The following is a 19,411-nucleotide window of genomic DNA, read 5'->3' as shown; positions in this document are numbered from 1 at the left end:
TACGACATGCAAGCTGTTGCAAGTTACAGAGGCATGAATCAAGAATCTGAACTTCGAGGTGCTTACTGTATAGTATGTACAAGATACTGCAAGGTAAGAAGTGTTATGTACCACAAAAGAGGTAAAAAAAAAAAAAAAAAAGTGCTACATGAATTCAGAAGGGAGGGGGAGGCACTCGACACAGTTACCCTTTTCTCAGTGGCAGTCAGGGATTCCTCCTTGGCTGTTTCCAGGAACTCCGTAATAGGTCTCAGCTGTGTTACACATTGGATCAGGTCCTCTTTGTGTTCTAGTAACAGAACAGACAAGGTCTTTCCCTCCTCTGTGCTCCCTGGGGGAGAAAGCGTTAGAGACGCACAAGAGAAGCAGAGAAGCTAGTCAATTTGAAGAAAATGACAGCATGGTTTGTCAAGAGAGATCTAACGGAATAGTAAAGTGATTCTCAGCCTATTCTGAGGACCCAAATGCAGAATCTCTCTTTTTGGAGAGGAAAATACTTTATTATTCTGTTTAAACTCTATGAAAGGAAAAATGTTTCATTTATCTGTTGAAACACAAAGCTGCAGAGCCAGCCAGAGGTTAACTTCTAGTTGGCAAGGCCACTGCTTTGTACCTAACCCAAATGAGAGAAACTTCAGCCTTGAAAAGTGCTGTCAGTGAACCAGTTCACCCTGAGCACTCAAAACACCGATTTGGATGTGTGGCTTTTTGAAGGGCAGAAGAACGGTGGTTTTCTTCAACTTCAAGGTGTCAGACTAGTTTAGTTAACTAGGGGACAGAAATGGAGACTCACTCACATTTAGCTCGTACATACTTAACATGCAGCTTCTGGAATTATATGTAGAGTTTATGTGAAAATCACTTAACTAAGCCACTGAAGAAATGTAATCACCGGAGCAAATGGTACAGCATCTGCCCAGAATAAAACTCGGTGACTCAGGTGCATGGGGTTTTCTCCTACCTTTTGGCTGCACAGCTTCCACATCTTCTGGCTTTCTGCCTAACAGCGCTGTCTTTACTGCAGAATTAGAACCTTGGTACAGCCTCAACAGGGACACAACAGCCTGAACATCCAGGCTCTCTTCTCTTACTTTATCCAGGATTCTCCGGAATGCTGAATGTCCTTCCTTACCCTCAAGACATCCCATTATGGTCTGTGGAACAAGAGTAACAGAAAGAGAGATCAGCCAGGTACAAGAACCCCATGCTCCTTGGACTTGGCAAGTAAAACCCTCAATACTTCGATCCCCTCGTACTTCACCTTCCTGTGTGGACGTCTGGCATTACCACTGTCTCTGTACAACAATTCTCTAACTTCATCACACTGAAGCATTTTGGATACACACTCGCCTTTCTGACCACTCCTTTTCAGCCTTCCTCAATGGTTCTTCTTCCAAATCCATAACCATAAGCAGTAAGACTGGTCTCAACTCTTTTATTTTTTCTCTCTTTGTTCTCTCCTTTTTGGAAAGATCTCAAATGTATAGCCTTTACTGTCACCTTTATGCAGATACCCCTGAAAAATAGCTCTCCGATCCTGAACTCTGTGTTTAAATACAGAGCCACACAGTTTCTGCTAGATATGCCTGATTCTCCAGAGGTCTCAGCACCATATGTCTGAAACCAAACTCACCATCTTGGCTCTTCCAAACCTAGAGTACAAAAAATATCGACACTCCAGTGATAAAAGAAACAAAATTAGCATTCCTTTCCTTGGGCTGAAAGAGCATCTCTCATACAAATGAAAGGAAGGCCAACTGGAATGCAGGATTAATATTTCTATTTTGGCAATAATAAATTTATCTGGAAAAAATCTGGTAACCAAAACTTAATTTCATGTGTATACTCTTAGTATAGTCTTTGCATTTCTACTTGGCAAAACTATAAGCTAACTTTGATGTTTTTTACTGTCGATACTATAACAGAAAATAGAATTTTCTGAAGAGTCTTTAGAGAGCAAAAAGCTAAGGTTTTCTATATACAAAAACACACATACACACAATGAAAGGATCTCCTCAGTATCTACACTTTCAAAGTTCAGCTAGACAGTTATAAATTTTGGTAGTAATTATACACTTAAAATTTTTGTTTCGAGAGATTGTTTTTCTCCCCCTCCTCCCAAATAAACAGTATTTATAACTGAGTTAGATTTAGTTTGTTTCCTGATCACAGAATGGCTGCATAAAGCTCAATTAAACATTTTTTAAAGGTCCCTATGTATTTTGGTTATCTCTTAAAAGATAAAACATGGCAATCCTTATTAAGATTTTATTGGAATAAGTAACTCCCTTGAACTTATCTTGTCTCTATTTTAAAAATAATGAGATAAAGGCATCAACGGATTGCTTAATTCCCTTTAGTTTACTTATCCCATCATGCTTTTGTTGGCTGGCCTAAATCTCTTTAGAATGTCAGGGACAGCAGTAAGGACCTGAGGTAGGTGGTCTGCCTCTAAAATGGTTCTCAATATCCACGCTTCCAGGCACTTATGCCCTTTGGACTGAACCTAATGACTAAGGAAGATTATAGGACAAAAGTAACAGGATGCCACTTCTGAGGTTAGGTTCCTAGACTTCCATCTTGCCTGTGTGTGCGCTCTCACTCTCTCTGCCTTTGCTCTGGGCACCAGCTGCCTTGTTGTGAGCTGCCCTACAGAGAGGCCCACGTTGCAGGCAATTGATGTCTTTAGACAACACAGTCATGTGAGTGAGCTCAGAAAAAGCATGCCCCCAGGTGAGCCTTAAGATGTCTACAGCCCTGGCTGACACCCGAGGCAGCCCTGTGAAGAACCATGGGGCCAGGGACTCAGCTATGCTGTGTCTGGAGTCCTGACCCACAGAACGGGAGGTAATAAATGTTTGTTCTTTTAAGCTGCTACACCTTCCAATTTGTTACACAGCAACAGATAACCAATAAAGACTCACTCGCTGCTAATGCCCTTAGTAAACATGTTTCTTCCTCTTTATTTTCCTTTTCATTCCTTCCTTTCTTTAGTGCATCATAATTGATATAGCAAATAGCTATCTCATTCTATGCTTGGCCAGTTTTGTTCACCCGAAGCTCTCCAAATATCCCAAATCCACCTTTCTTAGCGTCTGATTTGTCTGGTGTTATCATGTGAGCCACTGGAGAAGAGACACTTTCATCAGTGGTGGCATCGGATATGCTTCTCATTATCCTCTCTGCTTTCTCCTCCTTTGCAGAACTGCTCGGCAGTGAAATTAAAACATTTGTTAACTTCGCTGCTCAGCAGTGATGCTAGCTAGGGTGACCATCTGGGGAGAGAAACAGGGGTGGGCTGATGAAAGGGCCAGGAGGGAGCAGTCTATTGCCTGGATGGCCCTGCTCTTCCTTCCAGAACCTACTGGGGACCTGTATCAGAGCCAGCGTTCATAACTGTTACTCCATCAGCTGCCCATGCTGCCTGGGGCTCCAGAGCGAAGTGAGCCCTTTTCTGAAATAGTGTATCTGCCTCAACAGAAGGGTATCACATATTGCTATGGGCTGGAGCTCACTGACGGCTACCATGTTACAGAACTCTAAGAGGTGAACCAAAACGGAGTTTTATTCTTCGACCATGCATTTGGAGCTCCTCTGATTCTTACAGTTAAAGACATGTCAATAAATTCCTATCAATTCATAGTCACATGTATAATCAATGCATTTTTGTCTGTAAAATATAGGTCGATATATTTAAAGATGGGACAGTTTCCTTTCTCTCTATTATATATGAAAAACCATTTAATCTTTCCCTTACACTCAGGTCTTTTAACTGAATTTACTTATTTTCCTGTTTGCCTGCTGCTTTCAGATGTGTTTGGGTGGCACTGTATTCTTGCTCACTCATGCTTCCCCTAAACGCCGAAGGCCACAGACCCCAAGAGCTCAACACCATCCCAGACACTGTGCCATCGACTTTGCCCCTCTCGTCAATCCTAGGAGGCATTACTATGACTAGTTAAATGAGAGTCCGAGAGGGGAAGCAACCTGCCCAAGGTCACTTGGCGAGTAGGCAGAGCAGCCTGGATGAAACACTGAACTCATTCATTTGACCTAGCACCCCTTTCTCTCAGTTCCATCTCCCAGATTTTGAGTGTAACCAAATCCATTTACACTGGATTCTACTGGGCTTACTGGAATCCACATCACTTTGAACACTATAGCAGTAGCCAGACGATCTGTAACATTTCTCTTGGTCTCAATTAGTATAGACTGGTACACAGTAGATGGTTAATAAACGCTTACCCTAATGTAATTTCCTTGCCATAAAAGCACTAGCCTTCTATCTGTGGCAGCAGATCTTAGACTTAATAACTAGGACAGAGGAGATGTGGAAAAACAACAGCTTATTTTCATCTCTCACAGACCTGCAAAATGAATCCTACTGACTACTTCTCAAGAGGGTCAGCCTACCCTGTTAGCAAACACAGTCTACGAAATACGAACCTGAACTTGACAAACCTCCAAAGCAGCGACATGGCTGAAAACATTAGATTCACAGAGGAGATGGGACTTAAGTGCCTTTGAAACAAAGTTGAAGGAGAAAAAAAATGCTACTACATCGTCAGCTTTGGGAGTCTTTCTAGAACGTGAGGTGAAAAGTGGATCAAACAGCAAGGAAATCAATAGTAGAAACAGTTATCTCCTTATTGTAGTGAAAGACTCACTTTGTTATATGCACAATTAATTAAAAGCAGGGACATGGCTAAGAATAAAGAAGACAAAAGTTCTGGCGTAGAAGCTGAAAAAAAGCCCGCGTCTGCCTTTTAAATAAAGATGTTACTCGGCTCAGCCAGAAAGCCTCTTAGGTCAGTATCTGCTTTTTCTAATGGGCAGGGGGTAGTATACTGAGATAAAGACAGGCAGAAGACACGTCCCCATCCCGGCACCCAGGAGACTTCCCCTTAATCAGTTCTGGCTTTGGCTTCACACAATTCGAGCAGCCCAGCCTCTTCTCATGTTGCTGCAATCATTGCTCAGGGAATGGCTTTGCCACCTCTCATCATTTATCTCAGGAAATAAAATAATCAAGACACTGGTTCATGGTGTCCTCTCTAATCTCAATGCAGGCCTGCTACACACCCTATATTCATTTTTCAGAAAAGGAAGAAGCTGGTCCATCTCAATCAGAACATCTCTCAAAAGCCTTACAACAAGTCTCAAAATCACACGTAACGGTGGATTATTTTTAATGTTAAGCTACCTCAAGTTATGTTATGACTGATTAACCAAATAACTTTCAACAACAAAAAACATTCAAAAAGATCATTGGGAGCTAAAAATGTATAAACAGAAAAACAACAACAAACAAATGAAACCCTCCAAACAATCTTTACAATTGTAGCTGAAATGTAGCATGCCATTCCAAGTGAACTGTTCTTAAATACACTGAAGACCTAAGTCTTTGGTGATTCCTATAGTTTGGTGACTTCTGCATAAACTTCTCCCCAAATTACACAGGTGGCAGAATTTCTTTGCTGTCAAGACATAATCTTTAAGGACAGGGATTAAGTCCTATTTATGTTTGTTTTCCTTGTAACCAGCTCAATGCCAGGCACATATCAGTTGCTCAGTAAATATGTGCTGAATCAAGGGGTAAGCCAAGAGTAATATTTGGGGAAAATGGGTATTCAGCAACCCCTCAAGACTTTGAGAGATGTTAGCATAGACACTGAGACACCCAGCATCATGCACTAAGAATTCTGTAAGCCATTAGTTTACCAGCAGTGATTCTCAAAACGTGGTTTAGAGATACCAAAACTGCAGCTCCTGAGGAACTTGCTAAAGATAGAGATTTCCAAGTTCTACCATAGCTTGAGAGAGAGAGGAGTAGGGCCTCAGTACAAAGCAGTACTTCCCTAACTCTGTATTTTATTTAATTTAATCCTATGTTCTTAAAGTATCTTCTTCCTTTTTCTTCCTGCAGCAAAAACATTTATTATGGAATATAACAGAATCAGTTTTAAATGCAGCCACCAAATGATTTGTGGAGCCCTTACTCTGACCTCTAAAACTGAGGAAGAAATAACATAAGCCTATAATGATCACCAACAGTGATTCAGTGTTCTTTCAAAGTACTATTAATGTTATTGCCATCAAAAGATTAGGACAAGAATTGGAGGGGAAAAAATGTTAAATGAACCCATGTACGGTAAATATTTTTGAGCACCTGTTACGTGCCAGACACTTTTAGGTACCAGTGTTAGGAAAAAAATGTGTAAGACACAGCTGAAATAAGTACAGAGGTGTCACTAATAATTTCAGTATTGCTGATCTAAGGAATGATGTTGCTCCTTTGGAGAGGAAGTCTTAAGAGAGAAAATAAAGAGGTGTGCCTACAGCTATCAAGGTAACGAACTAGTGACAAAAATGATGGATTGAACAGTTAAGAGGACATCCAAGTGCAAAAATATAAAACCATAATGTCCTTCAGCATAATTGGTACAAAGAGTACCAAGGATTTACAACCTGAAACTTCCCTAAGAGAATCATCTGCTTTAGCCCAGTCTTGTAAATAGCTTATCTCTCAAAACAACTTACAGCCGACTGTCAATTAACCATTGTTAAAATAAATACTTGACCTTGATTTATTTTTTTAAGCAACTTGCTATGTATCAGGGGTATGTTTAAATAATAGAAGGCATTTATTTCTTGGATTAATAGTAACTAACAAAACCTAAATTGCCTATGGCGATGTGGAAACCGCCAAATACTAGCCCACCAACCAGGTGAGCAAGCCTACGGGAGCAGAGCCCTCTCTGCCAGCACCTCGCAGAACGGAGACTCGGCTGGGAGAAAGAGGAGGCAAGGGGAGTTCTAAAGTGGCTGTGGAGTTACTCCTGCAAGGTCATGAGGAATTAGGTCGCAAGGAGCCCACTGATGGGGATGCGCCTTACTGAGATATTGAAGGAAAAAAACCTGTCAGCTAAGAAATAGAGCATGATAACTATTTGGCAGTTTCTGTCAGTCAGTAAAGCATTTATATATACATGGCATATACACATCATTTTTACCCTGTTGGGAGGCAATATTAACTCAACATGTAAGAGAACGGCTCAAAGTCAGAATGCTTAGGTTTGAATTCTTGCTCAGAGTCTTATAAGCTCTGTGACCTTGGCCAAGATATATCACATCTTTGAGACAGTTTTCTCATCTATAAAACAAGGCTGAAAAATAGTAAAATATGATTTCTGTGAGGATTAAATAACATATGTACCAAACATAGCACAATAAATGTTCAACGAATGTTCACCATTGTTTTGATGTCTGAAACCAGACATTGTGTTCCTAAAATTGGATGCAATTTACTATGTAAGTTTATATTACATCCTTTTTGTAGCATGTTTTCAGTGTTATTGTTTTTTTTTAATCCTTGATTAATCAGAGAAAATGGTATAATCAGTTAAATATTCGAGATCAAAACTGGCTATAAGTTGAGATTTACTTTGTAATTGAACTAGAATTTTGTTTTGAAAGCATCCTGCCTAGTACTTTGCAAGGCTGTCTTTTAGGGAATAAATGTCAAAAAAAAATTAAACTTTGAAAAAAAATTGAGACTCTGGGGTATTTTGCATTTTCATATTTCTGCCTCATATGGGAAGCACATCTGGTACCCTGAGAACACTAAACCAGCAAACAAAACTCATGGTACCTACCTTCTTCTGTGCATCGTTAATTTCTGAACATTCTTTTAGTTTATTTAAAACATCCTGGGTAACCAAGAGTGCATCTGAGAAGATATTTTCATTATCTAGAAGAAAATTCAACTGGTAGTGTTTCTTCTCATACTCTGAATATAAAGCAAAACAAAATAAAAAATCAATGATTCACTACTTAAAATGATTTTGAAAAGTTTCAGTTATCCGAGAAACTTTAGGTCACAGACTGCATTTATAATTGATGCCTAGTGCATCAGTTATGAGTAATAGAAAACATTGTCTCTAATAGCTTCCGGCTTTGTGCCATCCTCCCCCTAGTTAAAGCAATCGGTAAGTACAAAAAATGGTACATTGTTATTTCAATACTGCTTTTCTGCTCTGTAGTTCGGCTTCAGACTTCTAACACTCAAAAACACAGATACTTTTAAAAGAAGAATCTAATAGTGGTCTTTGGTAAATTTATCAATGAAACAAAAAAATTATAAAGATCATTGAATCTAGTAATTGACGAGAGATTACAAAACAACTATTACAGAATGTTACCTGGTTCTGTGCTCGCCTCCTTTGCCTTACTAAAGGCTTGTACAACAGGGGAAGGAGAACCAACTTGAGAGGTATGAGGAGCCTCCAATGGGACGTCCGCATCCCCCTGAATCTCCTGGGCAGTGGAAGGATCCACACTTATCTCTTGCGCAACTGTGTGGACTGCTTCCTGGGCCTCAGCCTTCACAGGGCCCCCTGCAGGGGTAGAACCCTCCAGGGAAGGATGCTCTCCAGAACCCTCTGAGGAGAGGATTTCTGCTTCAGGCTTCTCTGAGTCCTTTCTGAATGAGTCTGCCGATAGCACGGAGATATCCCTCACCACTTGACCCTGAACCGAGCAGTTGACAAGGCTGGTCAGAAGATTTTTACAGCTAACAGCCACATCGAACATCTGTAGGCTGTCGGCTAAGGAGATGATTTTGGAGAAGTTGTGCTTGCCCACAGGTAGTTTGCCAGTGTACATCATTTCTAACAAGAGAGCAAACTCCTCGGGGCTCACCACAGATGCATCGATGGAGATGGTGTCTGTGTTGTCCAGCAGGGTTTTGAACAGGAGGCTGGCAGCAGCCAGGACAAGTTTGTGGGCCCTGAAATAAATGGTACCAATTGAAATGGTGCAGTCACAGAACTGCTGCTCCTTGCACAGCGTGTAGAGCTGCTGCAGCAGCTGCCGGCTATAGTTGGGGAGCTCCATCGCATCAGCTCGGCGCCAAGGAGTTCTCTTCCTCCCTTCTTCCAGGACCCACTTTATGAGGTTCAGCACTAGATCCTAGAGAAAGCCCAAAAATGCCATGTTAATATTCTACAACACACAGGGAAATGCCTTGGATGAAATATTAGAACAAACAAATCAACAAAAAGGCAATTTACTTGATTATTCGACAAATGTTGCTCGAATAGTGAGAAGCACTGTGCCCGTATATGAAATTAATAATAATTATTATCACATGTTTAACTATATGAATGGGACTATACTTAGTGCTTTATCTGATCTTATTTGATCCTCACAAGAACTCAATGGAAAAGATACTGTAACTTCCCCATTTTACAAATGAGACTGAAATGCAAAGTGACCAGGAGAACCAGCCCAAGGGAGAACAGCCATTCAATGGCAGTCTGTATCACTGATTTCCAAGCTGTAAGTAACTACGGTGCTGTATGCATTCTTGCTCTCAGTGACTTCTCAGCCCACTGAAGGAGACAAATACACAAACAGGGACTTACAACACAATATCCTATCTTATTTTACCCACCTGCAGCACCAGACACGGGTCATCATTCCCTCTGTTTTAAAGTGCATTTTTCACTTGCTCTTGCTCTCTGGTTCTCCCACTGCCTCACTAGCCTTCTCAGTTTCCTTTGCTCAGACATCCTCTGTATCACGTTGGCCTCTAAAGCTTGGAGTGCTCCAGGACTCAGTCATCTCCCCTCTTATCTTCTCTCTCATCTGATACCCCACCTTTGAAATCTCTAAATGCTGACAGCTTTCAGATTTATATCTTGAGCTCAGACCTCTCCTCTGAACTCCATATGCCCACCTCCAACTATGCACTCAACATCTCCGACTGGAGGCCTGACAGAGTTCTTCAACTTATAGAATCCAAAATTCTATAAATTTAAGAGTCTAAAATTCTTCTACCAGCTTCCCCATTTCACAGAAATTCTGTCCTTCTAGTTGTTGAGACTAAAGACCTAGAAGTCGTCCTTATTCCCTCTTTTTTTCTCATACCCTTATCCAATCCTCCATAAATCTTGATGGTGCTACCTTCAAAATATATCCAAATCCAACCACTTATCACCTCCTCTACTGGCTCTACTCTAGTCAGTCCAAGCCGCCACCACCTTTTATCTGGATTGTTCTGGCAATCTCCTAACTGGCCTCCATGCTTCTGCCTCTTCTTAGCACTATCCCTACCCCACCCTATCTTCAACCCAGTAGTCAGAATGATCTTTCTAGCACATAGCCCGATCTTGTCATTTCTTTGCAAAAAGCCTCCATAGTTTTGGGCCCCACAGTAAAAACTAAAAGCCCAAGTTCTTATAATAGCCTACGATCCCTTCATGATCTGGCTGTCATTAGAAGGAATTGCAGGCTATTATACAATCCCTCTATGGCATCTACTACTCTGCCCCTCACCATTCTCTAAGCACACTGTCTTTCTTGCTGATCCTAAGACAAAGTGAGCATGATGCTCAAGGTTCCTTCACACAGGTGCACGGCTCACTCTCACCTCCATCAGGTCTCTGCTCAAAGGCCACATGTTCAGTGAGGCCTTTCCTGACCACGTTCTTTAAATAGCAACATCCTGTCCAATCTCAGAATATTCCACCCCTCTTACTCTATTTTTCATCACAGTATTTATTACCTACTGACATATTTTTACTTGTTTGTTATGGATCTCCCTTTGCTAGAATGTAAGCTCCATTAGGGACGGAACTTTTTTTTTTTTAATCATTTGCTATATCCCAGTACTTAAAATTCTGCCTAACACAAATATTGTTGGTTAGTTGATGGAATGACTAAATGAATGGGAAGGAAACGTAATGACAGTTACATCTAGAAACCCACTTTGGGGAAGAGGGGAGTCCAAGGGTTACACTAAGGTTTTGAGTGGGAGCTAACTGATGTCCTGTTAATAAATGAGTAGGCACTGCTAAGGTGGAAAGAGTGTGAGAAAAAAGGCTTTCCCAGCCCAGAAGGCTGCATGAAGCGCACAAGTCAGAAAACAAAACAGAGTAGCAGGAGGAGGTGGGATTGTAAGGAGTTCAGCAGCAGTGGAACATAAAGCAGGGGATAGGGAATGTCAGGAGATAAATCTGGAGAGGCAGGCAGGGGTTCTGGCCACAGAGAAATATATAGGCCAGGCTTAGGAGCTTGGATTTATCCTAAAGGCAATTAGGAGCCAGTGAAGGGTTTGAAGGGTTTTAAGCAGCAAAATCACATGGTCAGATATGCATTTTAAATATATGATCTAGATTAAGACATATACAGAATTTGAGGGAGATAATGCTAGAGACAGGTTCTATTACTGCAGGAGTTCAGAGAAAAAGCAGTGAGGGCTTTGACCAGGAAAAGTGGTAAGAGAAGAAAGAAGAGATAGCCAAAAATATTTAGTCAGCGTAACTGTCATGATTTAGGGTCTGAATGGATGAGAGAGACAACTCTCCGGGTTTCAGGTTTGGTGAGTGGGGGTAGATGGTGAGATGATCCAGATAATACAAGAGAAAGATAGTTTAGGGAAGAGGACATCTATATTTCAGTTTTAGGTTTGAGGATCTCATGCTAATAGCAAAACTGTATAATCTCACTTGTATAAAGAAAAAATACAGTAAGAAAGGGGTCTAGAGACATGTCAAAATAACACCGGTTGCCTTTATTAGCAAGATTATGCATGATGCCCTTTCTATTCCAACATTATTTCCTCATTTTCCACTTTTGAAACCGACAGATAAAAATAGAAAGAAAATATTTCCAAGTTCCAGTTTCTGGTCCGGCATTTAAGGAGCTTAGCAGTCATCATTTCGTCCTGTCAAGTAAAAAGCTGAACAAACACAAAAATCGACAACTCTTCTTAGATTCAACGGAGATGCGAAGTCAAAGGGCAAAACTGCTGCCCCCAAAACTGGAGAGGCAGACAAGCAGATGCAGAGAAGCGCAACTTCTCAGAGCAGAAACCCAGTAACAGAAACCTCCACAGGAACCAGTGCCAGACTAAGAAAACTGAACTGAAACTGATGAATCGCTGCAGGCTTGGTGTGGACAAGTCTGAGTGTTAAAAACTCCAGAGGGAACGAGTGATAATTTTGTGAGTTTTATCTCCAAGAGCACTACCAGGTTCTCATAGCGAATACTGAATAAAAAATTCCCTCCTTTTTCTGGGAGGGGGAGCAAGCAATTTTTAAATATACCATAGTATTTTATTCTTCTTAACAAAGCATACCCTCTGGAGAAACTATTTTACCAGTCTAACCTAACTGGGGGATGGGAAATATCCAACTTTTACCCATTTCAGCCATCCCATACCACCTAAGGATTGGGGGACTTCAGAAGCACTGGTGAGGTTCATAGTCCAGGGGCACGTGCTCACCAAAAGACTGAGACCTAATCATAGGTCTATAAACATTTTCTCCTCCCACACCCTATCAACCCCATCACTAAAGGCCTATATCCCACAGTTCTTTTTACCTAGTACTTTATGTCTACCTTTCATGGAAAAATTATAGGGCATACTAAAAAGTAAAAAACACAATTTGCAGAGACTGAGCAAACATTAGAACCACTGTCAGATATGTCAGGAATTATCAGGCAAGGAATTTTTTAAAACCAAGATTAATATGCTAGAGGCTTAAACTGAAAAAGTAGATGACATGCAAAAACTTCAAGGTCATGAATCTCAGTATTATCGAGATTTGTTCTTCCTAACCTGATCTACAGATTCAACACAATCCTAATCAAAATCCCAGCAAGTTATTTTGTGGATGTTATAAACAGATTCTAAAGTTTATATAGAGGGGCAAAATACCCAGAATAGCCAACACTATATTGAAGAAGAACAAGGGTGGCGGACTGACACCACTCAACTTGCAGACTTACTACATCTATAGTAACTAAGACAGTGTGGATTGGTGAAAGAGCAGATAAACTGACCCACAAAACTATAGACAACTAATCTTTGACAAAAGGAGCCATGACAACGTAATGGAGCAAAGATGGTATTTTCAATAAATGGTGATTGAACTGGACATCTACATGTTTAAAAAAATGAATTTAGACACAGACCTCACAGCCCTGATAAATCTAACTCAAAATGAATCATAGTCCTGAATATAAAATGCAAAACTCTAAAACTCCTTAAACAAAGGAGAAAACCTAGGTGAACTTGGTATGGCAACTGATTTTTAAATACAAAACCAGAGGCATGATCTCTGAAAGAAATAACTGATAAGCTGGACTTAATTATAATTTAGAAACTTCTGATCTATGAAAGACACTGTCAAGAGAATGAGAAGACAACCCATAGACTAGGAGAAAACATTTGCAAAAGACAAATCTAATAAAGGACTATCAACCAAAAGATACAAAGAACTCTTGAAACTCAACAATAAAAAAAACCTGCCTGATTAAAAAATGTACCAAAGACCTTAACAGACATCTCACCAAAGAAGATATACAGACTGACTGCAAGAAAGTATGTGAAAAGAAGTTCAACATTATATTTCCTTAGGGAATTGCAAATTAGAGCAACAATGTGATACCACTGCACACCTATTAGAATGGCCAAATCTAAAGCATTGATGACACCAAATGCACGAGGATGTGCAGCAATGGAAACTCTTATTCATTGCTGGTGAAAATGCAAAATGGTACAGCCATTTTGGAAGACTGATGAGCAGTTTCTTATAAAACTAAACGTATCCTTACCACATGATCCAGCAATAGCACTCCTTGTATTTACCCAAATGAACTGAAAACACGTCCATGCAAAAACCTGCACACAAATGTTTTTGTACAAGACACATAACTAGCAGCTCTTGGAAGCAATCAAGATGCTCTTCCATAGGTGAATGGATAAATAAACTGTGGTACATTCAGGAATGGAATATTACTCAGTACTGAAAAAAAAAGGAGCTATTAAACCATGGATAGACATGGAGGAAACTTAGATGCATATTACTTAGTATAAGAAGCTAATCCGAAGGCTATATACTATATAAACCCAACTAAATGACATTCTGGAAAAGGCAAAACTATGGAGTCAGTCATGAGATCAGTGGTTGCCAGTGGCTGGGGTGAGGGCGAGATGATTAGGTAAAGCATAGATTTTCAGTGAAACTATTCTGTGTCATTTTACAATGGTGGATTCATGCATTATGCTTGAGTCATGATCTACGAAATGTACAATACCAAAAGTATACCCTAATGAAACCTATGGACTGTGGGTGATAATGATACACCAGTGCAGGTTCACTGATTATAACAAATGTGTCACTGTGGTGTGAGACTTTAGGGACGGTTGTACATGTATGGGAAATCTCTACTTTCCTCTCGTTTTTGCTGAAAACTTAAAACTGCTCTAAAAATAAAGTTCATTTATTTAAAAAATTTCCTAAAATGAAAGTAAAATTTTCAGCTCTGATCAACCTGTAAACCCTGTCTAATAATACCATGGTATCTAACGTCATAGGGCATTCACGAATTCATAAAATACTTTTACTTTACTAAAAGAGTATTTCTGAGGACATCCAGCCCTACTGTTTGAGAAGTTGGTCTTAATACTTGCATTACAAAAATGCATACTTTTAAAAAACAGATAAAGAAACTGTGGCTTAGGAGCTAACTGACTTGCTGTAATAGTAGCAGCAGTAGAAGCAGGACTGGCATCTGTATCTCCTGGTACTTGTGGAAAACAGAAAAAAAATTCTATGAGACTCAGAGCAGGCCAAGAGTAGAAGCTATCTTTACAAGAAAGGAGATGGTTTTGAAAAATTGTAAATTAACTTATTTTAATATCTGAGAAAAATCAGAATAATTCAATTTGTAAATAACACAAAACATAAACCACTAAATAGGCACCAATGTGGTTTTTCTAAAGAACAAATTATAGCAGCAAATGTGGTTTTTTCCCCGAAAAGAAGACATAAGCCTTACGAATTACAGTAAATCAAAACTTATCTAGACATACATTAGATCTTTCTAAACATTCTTATTAATAAGAAACAAGTGGTTGAAATTATATTTTCAGAACAAACTAAAACTTACTTAAAATGTAGTTTGGTCATTTTTCTGGGGTAAATATTCACACTTTTTTATGAGATTAAGAAATAAGAAGATATATCAATGGCCCAAAGGGAGGTATTTTGAGCATTAACTATAGGACCTTGTGGTCAGAGCTATTTCATATTTTTGTTAACAACTAAATTAGATTAAAAAATAATAGAATAACTTTAGCAGAATAAGCAACTGAGCAAGGTTTAAACAATTGAACAGAATTATGTGGCTTACCAACACATAGATAACAAAAACATGTGTATAAATTTGACCAATAAAAAGAGAATGGTGATAGTTAAGGTAGAAAACATTCAGGGGAGATCAAAAGATACTTCATGAATGTAAGCTGGCAATGTTGAAAGTTGAAATATTACTGAGTTCAATAGGAATACTAATTAAAGAACAGACTTTTGGCAAAATGGCACACCGAGCTGATGTAAATGGACCTTTTTTCCTACTACACACACAGAAATGCTGGCTAAAACAAAATAAAAATGCTTTATATATATTAACTCATTTTATCCAAACTTAAAAATAAAAAAAAAGGTGGGGGTGGGGGGGCCGAGGCAGAATCCCCAGGCACCTGAAATGAAAGAGACATCAAAATCAAAGCCAGAATGGTAGACCATGGTGGTGCACGGGAGTTTCAAACTCCAATACAGGCCCTATTCTTGGAGGAAGAAAGCATTAAAGCTTGCATGAAGACTGGAAATATATTTTTAGGTGGGTGGAAAGCGGGGGAGTTGGAACTGAGGCCCTTGCATAAAACAGCCTCAAATACCTATCCCTCCTTGATATGCAGTCTGAAAGATCTCTGCCCACTGGCTCAGGGAACAGCAATAAAAGTTGATAATTATCTAGGCCTTGAGTAGGGGAAAAGGCACTCATAAGAAAGCTAAAATGTAGGCCTATGTCACAGAGGTGTAGGATCCAAATTTATACCCTGTATCATACAGGAATTCTGAGTTGAGAAATTAACATAAAAACGAGTCTTTGATATGCCACAGCAAAAAGAAAATGGAATACTTTCATAATGCAAGGCCCAGAGACTCACACCGGGAAAAAGAAAAACATAGAAAAGAACTCACTATTACAAACCAAATGTGAAAGGTCAATCTATAAAGACTAACAGCAGAAAATGTCAGAGGGTATTCCTGAGGGGTAGGGAAACTTCTTAAACAATACTCCCCACCACCAAAAAAAAAAGGGCAAAAAGATGAATTTGACTACATTGATATTAAAGGTTTCTGTCAAAGAAATCTGTAGATGTGATTAACAGACAAATGGACAAATGGTAGAACTAGGAGATAGTAGCCGCAAAGTTAAAAGGCAACAAGGATTTAACATCTAGACTATATAAGAAATTTCTACAAATCTTAGGGGAAAAAAAATGAAATCCAAGGAGAAAGATAGGCAAATGCTGTAACTAGGCAATGCAGAGGCACTTACTTAATTAGCAACAACTATAGTAACCGTGATCGTTACGATAGCAGCTAACATTTATTTTGATATCTATTGTATTCAGGAAGTGCTCTATATGCTTTATATATATTAACTCACGCTATCCTTTTAACAACCTGATGAGGTAGATGCTGTTATTACCCTCTTTTTACTGATGGGGAGACTGAGGCCCAGAGAGGTTGAGTAATTTTTCCAGTCTCACAGTAAAATGTGTAGAACATGTATATGCATCTAGTATACCAATGATGGGTATATAAATTGACATAGCTGTTCTGAAAAACATTCTGGTAATATTTAGTGAAATCTTCTGTGCATATATGCCTTATAACCCCGGGAATCATACTCCTGGATATATATCCTAGAAAAATTCTCACATCGATCCATAAGGAAACATGGCCAGAAAGATCACTGGGGCATTGTTTGTAGCAGGGAGATGAGATGCAATTCAGATGTCCATTGCTAAAAGAATGTAACTAAGTACGCAGGATGTATACTATAGAATATGGTGCATTAGAAAGAAGTAACAACTAGCTATTCAGACAGAAACATGACTAAATCTTTTTATTATTATTGTTATTAGTTTCAAGTATACAGTACATTGGTTAGACATTTATATAGTTTATAAAATGATCCCCCTGATTGCTCCTTCTCTCCTCTGGTTTTCCACCTAGCCAATATATTAATACTAACTGCATTCTCTACGCCTTGCTCCCCATCCTCAGGCCCATCTACTAACTACTAATTTGTGCTTCTTTAACCCTTCACCCCATTCTCCCAGCCCCTCAACCTCCCATCCCCTCTGTCTATCACCAAAGTATCCCCTATATTTGTGAGTCAGTTTTTGATTAGTGTGTTCTTTTTGTTCCTTAGATGACTTGATCTTAAATACCCGGTGCTGAATGAAAAAAAAAAAAAGAACTGTAATGAGATCTAGAATATAATACTATTTATATGTTAAAAAAACACAATCAAAACAGTACTACATAATACTTAAAGCCACATATGTATCCAAAGACATTCTAGGAATAAAATATTAAGTCACTGAAATTCATCGCTGATGAATTAAATATATTAGATACAGCTAAGGAGAAAATTAGTGATTAGGAAGAGAAGTTTGAGAAAATGACTCAAAAAGTAGCAGTGAGTTAAAAAAGAAACAGAAGAATGAAAGAGAAGTTAAAGGATATGGAAGACAGAATGAGAAGGTTGCACATGCATCTAACAGGTTTTCCAGATGGAGATGATGGAGACCGTACGGAAAAAGAAATTTGAATATATAATTACTGAGAATTTTCTAGAATTAAAGACAGATATGAAGCTTCAGAATGAAAAATCAAAATCGCAACACAGAAAAAAAATTGTAAGCAACCCAAGAGAAAAGATATTACTTACAAGAGAATGACAATTGCACTGATACAGACTTCTCATTAATAACAACAGGTGTGTAAAAAATGGAGTAAGTTTTCAAATATTAAGGAATATAAGAATAAACCGAGTATCTATATCCAGACTAAAGTAAAATCTTCAAACAAGAGACTCAGAGACTGTCACTGAAAGAATTACTGCAAGAAGGAACTGAACCAGAGATAGGATGTAAGAAAAGAAAAAGCAAGTAGCAAGCAAAGGAAATGCTGACCATATCCACTAGGAAAGTTAAAATCAGAAAGACTGACAACACCAAAATGCTGGTAAGGATGTGGAGTGACTCATACATTGCTGGTGGAAGTGTAAAATAGTACCACTACTTGGAAGAACTGTGTAGTGGTTTCTTATAGTAGAGAATGAACCACTGACACAGGCAAGAACATGGATAAATCTTAAAAATATTATGTTGAGTCAAAGCCAGGCACAAAAGAGTCCATATTATATGACTCGATTTATAGGAATTAGAAATATCTGATAAGAATCAGACAGTGGTTGTAGAGGTTATTGGGGTGGTACAGTGAAGGGAATTGAATGGAAAGACAAAAGAGAACTTTCTGGGAGAATGGAAATGTTCTACATCTTATTTTGAGTAGTTCTTAAAGTGTAGATATTTGTCAAAATTCTTAAAATAGCAAACGTAAGCTCATTGTACTACATGTACTATATCTCAATGAAAAGAAATTAAGAAATATGTTGACATACCTAAAATGTACTGACTGTTTCAAAACGGGCATGGGAAGGGGAGATTAAAAAACAAGGCAGAATAATGACAACCACAGTAGCTGCCACTTACTAAATGCTTACTATGTGCCAGGCACTGTTCTCAATGCTTCCATATATGAACTCACTTAATCCTTTCAACAACTCTATGAAGTAGGTGCTCTTATCACCCCCATTTTACAGACAAGAAAACTGTGGCACAGAGGGGTTACACGACTTGCCCAGGGTTATACACTAGTGTGCGGTAGAGCCAGGGTCCAAGCTCAGGCAGTCTGGCTCTGAGGTCTGTGTTTTAAAAAATCCACTGCCTCTCTGAAATTAAAATCTCAGCAACGTGGAAGATGAGAGAAGGAAGACTAGAGTGAGGGTGTTCTAAGAGCCAAGAGGATGACGAAAATAATGATTAACTTTAGCTTCCGTTAAGTGAAGTATGTATGTTAACAGGTAAGGATAGAAGGGAATAAAAGCTAAATAAATATTTGCAAACAAGAGTTATAAAAGGGAATAAGGAAAATGTGATTGATCTAATAGCATGTTGGAAAAGGGGAGGCAAAGAAAGTGTAGTAAATAGAAAACAACTAAAGACGGTAGAAATGAACCCAAATGTATTAGTAATCATGACAAAGAAGCAGATTAAACTTTCTTGTTAAAGGGCAGATTCTCTGATTGGATTTTTGAAAAACCAGCTAGAAATTGTTTGTAAGAGAATTAACATGGGGGGGGATTTACACTTAAAACAAAGCTTAGGTGTAGTAAATACTACATGTGTTAGCTGTTATTATTATTACCAAGAGAAGGTGTGAATCAGTCTCATGAAATGGTTCTGAAACTAGCC

General features: G+C 38.9%; 1 protein-coding gene across 1 annotated transcript in view; it reads right to left on the bottom strand.

Annotated features, from left to right (window-relative positions):
- The window catches only part of ZBTB40 (zinc finger and BTB domain containing 40), a 64,709-nt gene that overhangs the window by 26,307 nt on the left and 18,991 nt on the right, over positions 1–19,411 (bottom strand). The window contains exons 2-5 of the mRNA XM_016149283.2: positions 8,202–8,970; positions 7,656–7,789; positions 962–1,154; positions 189–331 (exon numbers count right to left, since the gene is read on the bottom strand). Coding sequence (XP_016004769.2) covers positions 189–331; positions 962–1,154; positions 7,656–7,789; positions 8,202–8,895 — 1,164 coding nt within the window. The 5' untranslated portion in view covers positions 8,896–8,970. The remainder of the gene's footprint in view (positions 1–188; positions 332–961; positions 1,155–7,655; positions 7,790–8,201; positions 8,971–19,411) is intronic.

The sequence above is a fragment of the Rousettus aegyptiacus genome, unplaced genomic scaffold, assembly GCF_014176215.1.
Source record: "Rousettus aegyptiacus isolate mRouAeg1 unplaced genomic scaffold, mRouAeg1.p scaffold_m13_p_1, whole genome shotgun sequence".
NCBI lineage: Eukaryota > Metazoa > Chordata > Mammalia > Chiroptera > Pteropodidae > Rousettus > Rousettus aegyptiacus.
This window is presented reverse-complemented; position numbering and strand designations above follow the sequence as displayed.